General features: G+C 37.7%; 1 protein-coding gene across 1 annotated transcript in view; it reads left to right on the top strand.

The window, feature by feature from the left end:
• Nucleotides 1-6187, top strand: part of ITFG1 (integrin alpha FG-GAP repeat containing 1) — a 392891-nt gene extending 386704 nt beyond the window's left edge. Inside the window, exon 18 of the mRNA XM_006872566.1 lies at nt 5783-6187. Within this exon, the coding sequence (XP_006872628.1) occupies nt 5783-5842 (60 nt within the window). The 3' untranslated portion in view covers nt 5843-6187. The remainder of the gene's footprint in view (nt 1-5782) is intronic.
• Nucleotides 6188-9701: the final 3514 nt, after the last annotated feature.

Here is a 9701-nt window from a genome sequence, read left to right as displayed (position 1 = left end):
GACTCCACCAGCCATCACCTCCATAACTATAGGTCAGGTTCATCACATTGTAGCAATTTACCCTTGTTTCCTTTATCAAGAAAAAAAATTATTTTTTAATCTTCATCTAGTAGAGTTCTGATTATCAAGCCATCTAGGCTAGGTCAAATGGGTACTGTCTGCAAGTTTGGGTGTTCTTGTGCATCTCCCCTCACTTAATATCAGCTGGATACTTCACTCTCAGTTCTAGCCCTCTGGGGCTATGTCCTTGTCCATGGGCTCAGGTGTCCCCAGGTCTCACCACACTTTGTACCAACCAGCCCATCCTCTTCTCTCTCTCATCTCGAGGTCAACGGGAGTCTATTGAATGTGATTGAACTCAGCCCATTTCTTCATTTGCTGCCTTTCCCCCTCTAGATATTCACTTTTTTTTAATGTTTTATTGTGAATTATGTGATCGTTTATATGGTTTACTGAGTATTTTTATCAGGAATGGTTGTTGGATTTTGACAAAGGACTTTCTGCATTGATTGATATGATCATGAGATTCTTTTTGTTTATTTTTGTAGTTGAGTATGTTGTTTTTCAAATGTTGAACCACCTTGTATTCCTGGTATGAATTTCACTTGGTCAAGATGGGAATTTTTTGGTTTTGCTTTTTTGGTATGTTGGTGGATTCTATTTGCTAGGATTTTGTCAAGAATTTTTACATCTATGTTCATAAGAGATCTGTAATTTTTTTCAGTCGTGTCTTTGCCTGGCTTTTGGATCAGGATTATACTTACTTGACAGAGTAAATTGAGGAGAATTCCATCTTTTTCTGTGTTCTGGGATACTCTGAGTAAATTTGGTGTCAGCTCTCCTCTGAACATGTGGTACATTTGCCCATGAAGCTGTCTGGACCCTGACTTTTTTTGTTAGTGAGAATTTTTTTTTAATGACCCGTTCAATTTCTCTTTTTCAATTGGTCTGTTCAAATTTTCTCCCTCAGTCTATGTTACTTTAGTTGACAGTTATTTTTAGAATTTGTTCATTTATTGTAGATTTTCACATTTATTAGAATACAGTTCTTCAGGGTATTGTTATATTTTCTTTTTATTTCTTTTCTTAATGTTTCTGTTTTGGTGTCATCCATTTCTTTTCTTATTTGTGTTATTTGATGTGTGCATTTATTACTGTAAGTTGCCCTGTGAGCACTACTTTTGATGTGTTCCAAAGATTTTGGTATGTTGTATTTTCATTCTCATTGGATTTTAGAAGTATTTTTCTTTTATTTCATGTTTCTCTTTTCCCCAGTAGTTTTTAAGCAGGGTGTTATTCCGTTTCCATGTATTTTGATTTCTTCATCTTTAGTCTTCCTATTGTTGATTTCTAATTTCTTAAGGCCTATATCTTGCTTTTGGAGACGGTTCTGTGTGTTCTGTTAGGGAAGGGGATGCAGAGTGTGCTGTTGTTGGGTGAAGTGTTCTTCATGTCTGTGAAGTCAAGAGGGTTGATTGTTTTTTAGGTCCTCTGTATTCTTCATAAATTTCTTTGTAGTTGTTCTGTCCATCAAAATTGGTATATTAAAGTCTCCTACTATTATTGTAGAGTCCTGGTGTGGCGCTGTAGGATAAGCACTGGACGCTAACCACGAGGTCGGTGGTTCATACCCAGCAGACACTCCTTGGAAACACTATTCAGGGTTGCTGAGTCAAAATCAACCTGACAGCACTTAACAACAATTATTATTTTAGGAATCCAATGTGGTGCTTTAGGATAAGCAACAGACTGCTAACCATAAGGGTGACAGTTCAAATCCACCAGATGCTCCTTGGAAACCCTATACAGGGTTACTATGATTCAGAACTAACTCAATAACACGTAACAACAATTATTGTACGGTTGTTTATTTCTCTTTTCATTTCTGTTAAAGTTTGATTTGTATATATTGGGGCTTTTTCATTGGGTGCATAGTTATTTATTATGTCTACATCCTCTTGTTCAACTGACCCTTAATCATTATATAAGGTCCTTCCTTGTCTCTTAATGCTGATTTTTTTTTTTGTAAGTTTTTATTGTGGATAGTTTACATGGAAGAACATCAGTTTTACACTCATCATTTCATACAATGATCACAGTCTCCATGCATCATCATTCAACAGTATTTGCTTCTATTCCCTCTGTTTTTGGGTTTTGTTTTTGGAGGGAAGGATGTACACAAAATGACTCAGGAACATATAATAATTTAAACAACCAAAGGGCACATTCTGCAAGCCTCCCTCCTGGCTGCCAGCACTCAGTCTTTCTCTTTCCATGAATCTAGAGTCCTCGGCTACTCTTTCTCCATGTCCTCATCTCTGCCTCCATCTCTGGTGTCACTGCTTTTCTGAATAGGGTCCCACATTTCGCTCATGCTCTTTTCCCTTGATGGTCCTAGGGTCCTCTCTTCCTGGACTATAATATTAACTACTCCCCCTTTTTGTTACAGAACTTCTAACTTTACAGTTGTGACAGTAACAATTAGTCATGGTAATAGTTACTCACTGTTGAATCATAAGAATCTTATCCCCATCTCTTTTCACCAGACCTGTCAAGACGAGATGAAAACTCTTCAGTGGGGACTCTACCTTGTCTACTCTTAACCTAAACTTCCTCTTGAAAATTTATAAGCCAGTCACTTTGTGCCTTTATTGCCCCCTTATTTCAGGTAGCCAATATCTAAGGTGCTGATCTCTATCAACCCTGTATACAAAGGGGATAGGATTGATACTTCATGTGAAGACTCCTTCCCTCTCACTTGGTATTTTGAGCTACTGCATCCATAAATAAGGAGCTCTGGTAGCATAGTGGTTATGAATTGGGCTACGAACCTTAAGGTCAGCAGTTCGAAACTACCAGCTCGTCCGCAGGAGAAAGAGGAGGCTTTCTGCTCCTGTAAAGATTTACAGCCTTGGAAACCCTGTACAGGGTCACTATGAGTTGGAACCAACTCCACGGCACATAACCACCACCACCACATCCATAAGTATTGGTAGGTTCATCAAATTGTAGCAATTTATACTTCTTTCCTTATCAAAAATTGTTTCTCTTCTTCTAGTCAAGTTCTGATCATCAAGCCATCTAGGCTAGGTCAGATGGGTACTATCTGCAAGTTTGGGTGTTCTTGTGCATCTCCCTTCACTTCATATCAGTTGGATGCTTCACTCTCAGCTCTCGCCCTCCATGGCTGTGCCCTTGTACGTGGGCTTAGGAATCCCCAGGTCTCACCACACTTCGGTCCTACTAGCCCTTCTTCTTCTCTCTGTCATCTCTTGGTCAACAGGAGTCTGTGGAACGTAGTCACACTCAGCCCATATCTTCATTGCTGCCTTTCCCCTCTACCACTCACCAGTAGACCAGTGTGGTCGCCAGCAAGCTTATATGCCTGTTCATGTGCTCCCTTTGGGTTTCAGTCTTGGAGAGGAGTTTGTCCTAAAGGGACTTGATTTGTTTGCCTTAATGGCTTCCCGGAGAAACAACTTGCTTGTTTTTGTAGTAGCCAATCAGACTGCCATTTTTGTTTTTTATTTTTCCCTGTTCACTGTTCTGTCACTCTAGCTGTTCCAGGCTGGTCTGCTTATCCTTTCTAGTGGGAGTGTTCCACCTCAGAAGGCTCTGGATGAGGCTCAGGATTCCACCTAAGGTCTTAAACACTGCAAAGGCTCCGCAAGAAGCCTATTTCACTGGGCAAGTTCTAGAACCCCTTTTAAGTATTCCAATCAGTTATAGGCTGAAGAAGGGCTTACAGGCTTTCTGTAATCATGCTTCCGGATACTCCTTTCTATCCCACTCAAGTGTCTATTTTACAAGAGTAGGCAAGGGAAACCAATTTAATGCTGATTTTTGCTTTAAAGTCTATTTTATTAGAAACTAATATTGCCACCCCTGGTCTATTTTGATTGCCACTGGAAATCTTGAACTTTAGACTATTTTGTATTGGTGTCTAAGGTATTTCTCTTCTAAATAGAACATTGATGGATCATGTTTTCTTATCCATTCTACTGTCTCTTGACTGGTGCATTTAATGTAATTTTTGATACGTATGAATTTATTGCTTTTCTTTTCCGGGCTTGGTCTATGTGTGTAATGCTGCTGATTTCTTTGTATTTAATTGATTATTTTGGGGGGATTTTGTTGTTGTTATTTGCTTTGTTTTGATTTGCTATAGCCGTGAGAACGTGGCAGCTATGCTTCTCTGCTCGTTCGTTTGCAGCCCTTAGTTACTACCACCTGTCTCCTGGTAGGTGTGATTGAGAATGGCTGTGTGTGAACAGTTCCCTGTTCACTGTTAATGTAGAGCCGTTGAAGGCTGACTAAGCTGCTGTTGGCTTCTATCATTGGTCAGGTAGTACAGGGGCAGCTGGTGGCACTCACCCAATGAGGAGGGCTGAAGCAGATATAGGTGTAGCTGGGCAGTTTGGACCCATTTGCTCTCTAGTTCCCAGCTGCTGGTATAGGTGTTGGTGCAATGCTGGGCTGGTGTAGTGTCAGATTGCTAGCCCAATCAAACAGTGCTTGCAGAAATCAAAAGGGCCACACTCACACTGTGTCAGTCCACCACGCTGTCTCCCTCTTCACTGCCCTTGCTCAATTTCTTCTACTTGGTATTCAGTCCACTTCTTTATCCTTTCCTTTGATACTCAGGGTTCCAGCACTATCATCCATATCTGTTTCATTTGATTTCTTGTGTCCTTGTTATAGAATGTCTGGGTAAGTTTTCTGATTAGTCCACCATCTTACCAAAAGTCCTGAATGTTACTTTTAATCATTCAAAATACCAAGCTTGGTACCTTGCTACAAGTAGGAGGTCAATAAATAATTATGAAATCAAAAAGTTAACCCAAAAGTAATCAGTGATATTTATGGTGTTGTAGTATGAGTACTGGAGTCCTGGTGTGGTGCTGTGGGCTAATACGGCAGACTGCAAAGCCATTTGAACTGCAAGGTTGGCAGTTCCAACTCACCAGCTGCTCCTTGGAAACCCTGTACAGGGTCACTATGGGTCGGAATCGACTCGACAGCACTTAACAACAACAAGTATCAGTACTGGACTGCAAACCACAAGGTTTTGATCTCTGATTCGGAAGCAAACAGGAAAGGTTTTCCTGGCAGACTGTTCAGTATATTTGTTGACTAAAGCCTAGGTCTGATAGGAATTAGAGGTTTGGGGAGGGAATAGTGAACAAAAACTTACGAACACTTTTGAAAGGATTGCATATATGGGGAATTGAGAAGACTGACATTGTAAGAGGTGTGTCCCTGTAGACTTTGGCAAGCAGTGTTTTGATTGGGGCAGCAACCTGACACCACTTGCCCAGGAATGCACCAACATCTACACCAGTAGCTGGTAACTAGAGAGCAACTGTTCAAACCCACCAGCTACTCTTCAGAAACTCTATACAGGGACACTATGAGCCAGAACTGACTCACTGGCACTTAATAACAATATATTTGGTGTAGTAGCACCAGTGTTAAGAATAGAAAAGAAAGGTAATTCTTGGTTTCATTCTTATAGAATTTAATGTTTACTTTCATATAAATAACAAATGACAACAGTCTAAGTATTTAAGCATCATTTCTTGTGATTTTTAAGTTTAGTTAATGGAATATTTGTCATAATATTAGTTATAAAATAGCTATAAAAATACTGCATGTGATTACTGCAGTTAGAAAATCATACCCATTGCCTACTGATGGCTGAAGACTTTTGTTTAACTTGACCTCTTTGTATTTCAGAAATTAGTCTTTGCTTGACAGTTTTCTTTTATCTATTCTTTTTCAGAAAGCAGATGATAGAGAAAAACGACAAGAAGCTCATCGGTTTCATTTTGATGCTATGTGACTTGCCTTTAATATTACATAATGGAATTGCTATTCAACTGATTAACTGAAACACTAAGTTCTGATTTATAGATGACATTAGGGATTGCTTTGAAGGTTACTGATAAATGATGCATCTGTTGGCAATTATTGGAAAATATTCAAATAAATATGGTCTGAATGTGCCACAAGTCCTTTTTTTTTTAAGCACTTTGTATAAAAAGCTTGGGTCCTTCATTCAATAGTGCTGTCAATTTTTGTCGCCTTGTGGAATGTGCTGCATGTACTCAGGTGTTTATGTATTTTTAATCTTATTAGAATAAGGATGATGGAAAAAGATACATGTAAATAAAAAGATTAAAATAAGGTGACTTTTTTGTGTTCTGCTTGTATTGTTCTGTTTTCTTTTTCTGATGATGTAAATTATACTATTGTGAATGTCTCACACATAAAATCATTAATCACTCATTTTGATCAGGGATCTTTAACTAATGGCATACACTATATAGCACAGTAACTCTGGCTTTGGAGTCACAGTCAGTCTTGCCTTAATCACCTGTTTCCACTACTTACTAGCTGCTTGAAGTTGGCAAATTGATTAACCTCTGTAAGCCTCAGTTTCTTATTTATACACTAGAATAATACCTACTCATTTAACTGACTTATTGTCAAATTTAAATGCTACAATGTATGTAAGGTGCTTAGCTTGATGCATAGCACATACTAAGTGCTCCATAAGTGATAGTTGTCTTTATTAGTATTTTAGATGACTTTTTACAGACATCTACTATAAAACATAGAAGATAGAATTTTGTTTTTTAGCATGAGAAAATTATGATCTTTGCAAAACCTAAATTCTTGGTAGTTAATATCTTATGTAAAGATTTATTGCTTGCTCATATTAACTAAAAATTATATTATAGTATCTGTAAGAATCAATGTGCTCTGAAATTTTTCATTTGAAAACAGGTCTTTATGATTGGTAAAGAAGAATACTTGATTTCTGTAGGGAGCATCTGAAAATGTCAATCTTCAATCACATTTACATTCTCAAAGGTGAAGGAGTCTGTAATCCATATCCATACTTTGATGCAAATTTTGTATTATGGATCTAATATCTCCAAAAAGTGACTGAATCTAAGATTAAGAAAAATTCTTATCATTGCTAATAAGTATGTATATAGAAGTGGGATGTCTAGAAAACAAAAAATTCTCTGAAAACAATTTTGTCTTTATGTTACTTTTTTCCTTTACTTTTCACTGCCAGTGGCATGTGTTTAAATAGTTAATTTTGTATGTAAGCATGTTAGGATGTCTTTATAATAAATATCCTTTATTAAGACAAAATATTTTGGTGAGTTCTTAAGTAATTATTTTGGAGCATGAAGAGGCATTAGAGGTAATGAAGTGGACCATAAAAAGAGGTAAGGTGACTTGCCCATTGCCTCTTCTGAGTCAGGGGCAAGATGGGGCTCTCCTAACTGCAATCCTCAATTAAATTCATTAAATAGTTATTGACCTCCATCATCGAGAATGACTCTATTCTACATTATATATAAAAACATCTGGGCTTACTCTCAACACAGATCATAATATGAACACGAGCCTTAAAACTCTGTTGTAGTTAGGGTCTTACAAGGAGTTATGTTGTAGGCAAATAAAATGTTAATGGCAGTTAAAAAATATAATCTGAGAGTCAGATTCTGAGAAAATAGTGGCATGAACTGATCAAGTAAAGCAACTTGAAATCTATCATTTCAACTCTAAGAACATTGAAAAGTATGCAAATTGCTGAAACTCACTGGATTGTACACTGAAACAAGAAAAGGAAGGTTGTAAGTGATCAGAAAAATTTTTATACTCTTCCTGGACCCTGCTCCTCCTGGCACTGTAGCAGAGGTGACTCACTGCTTTCAAAGTCACAAAGTGGGCCCCCAATCTCTGATTCTGGAGTAAATAGGAAAGGTTTTCCTGGAAGACTGCTCAGTATATTTGTTCTCATCTGTCTGGGAACTACCTGAAGGACTGAAGCCTAGGTCTGGTCAGAATCAGAGGCTTGAAGGTGAACAAAACTTGACTTGTGCAGAAGTCAGCACTTTTGAGAGGCCTGCATATATGGGGGAATTGACACTGTTAAAGTTTGAACATATGTTTTAGCTTAAACAAAAGCTCACTAGACATACAAAGAAACTGGAAATGATAGCCTTGTCAAAAAACAAGGAGAGAGAAATTATTGCCATTGCCTCAATAGCAGATAAAACTAAAAGAGTTTAAAACAACAATATTAAATATGTTCAAAGAACTAAAGGAAATCAGAAAGACAATACCTGAACAAAATGAAAATAGCAATGAGACAGTAGTCAAATGGAACCAAACACTTCTTCCAAACTAAATGATAGTTTAGCTTACCTAGTTAAGAAAGAAAAACATATGCCTTGAGCATCATATTCTTTTAAGAATCAAATTGGCAACAGCAACTAAAAAGATTAGATTGGAACTTTAGAAGGACGGTGAATTTATATGAATCCCAAGGAAGAGCTCAGAAAAGGTGTCTGGGAATGGCTACACAACTCAATATCATCAATGTTGCTGAACTGCACATGGTAAAACTCGAACTGGTGTACATTTTGCTCTGTAGATTCTAAAGAAAAATTAAAGGAGTCACACAAACTCTGTAGGTGACAAATACAATAAAATGGAAAAAAAATTGAGAGAATCAGCAGCAGATTTAAACTTTCAAAATAATCAGAACATTGGAGCATAAGGCAGTTGAAACTGAGTCTGAAAAGTTAAAAGAGAAAAGGATCTAGAACACTCAGTGAAGCCAAATAGAATTGTGAGAAAACACCAAGAAAATTAGTATATACATCATAGGATCCCCAGGAGGATGGAGAAAGGGACTGAAAATATGGGGGAAAATCATGGCAGAAAATTACCCTAAGTTCATACAGACAGGAATCTACACTTACAAGTAGCTCCATAAACTCCAAGTAGGATACAGCCCAAGAGATCCACAAGAGACATTATTATCAGTCTCTCAAACCACAGGTAAACAGACTCCTGAAAGCTGCAAGAGAAGGACATATACAAAGGACATAAAACTAAATGCTGATTTCTTAGAAAACTTGGAGGTCGGGAGGCAGTGAGTGATATATTTCAAATTCTGAAAGAACTGTGAACAAGGAACTCTATTCAGCAAAAAAAAAAAAAAAAATGATGATAGAAGCTGAGGGAGTTTGTGATCATTAGACCTGCACTATAAGAAATGTTAAAGAAGAACAAAGCTGGGGGCCTCTCACTCCCTGACTTCAAACTTTACTACACAGCTGCAGTGGTCAAAACAGCCTGGTATTGGTACAAAGATAGATACATAGATCAATGGAACAGAATTCGGAACCCAGAAGTAAATCCATCCACATACAGTCAACTTATCTTTGACAAACAGCCAAACACAATAAATGGGGAAAAGATAGTTTCTTCAACAAATGATGCTGGTGAAATTAGAAATCCATTTGCAGAAGAATGAAGACGGATATCTCACACCACATACAAAAACAAACTCAACATGGATTAAAAACCTAAAATGTAAAACCTAGAACTATAAAGATTGTCAATGAAAAAATAGGAACAAACTTAGGGGCTCTAATAAATGGCATATATACACTATCAAACATTACAAAAACAAATAAATAGGAGAACAAACAAGATGGCAGATCTGGTGGAAGTGCAATAAAGGAGCTCCGCCAACAACAACACAGTACCTGACCAAGCAGGCTCAGGGGCTGGTCCCAGAACTCTGAACCACATATAAAGGAATATTTAGAAGGTTGGAAGGCTCACAGCTGGGGGAATTTGTGGCAGAAGCAAGAAATCTATTGCTT

The sequence above is a fragment of the Chrysochloris asiatica genome, unplaced genomic scaffold (assembly GCF_000296735.1).
Source record: "Chrysochloris asiatica unplaced genomic scaffold, ChrAsi1.0 scaffold00204, whole genome shotgun sequence".
NCBI classification, from domain to species: domain Eukaryota; kingdom Metazoa; phylum Chordata; class Mammalia; order Afrosoricida; family Chrysochloridae; genus Chrysochloris; species Chrysochloris asiatica.
Note: the sequence above shows the minus strand (reverse complement) of the source record. Positions and strands in the feature narration are given on the sequence as shown.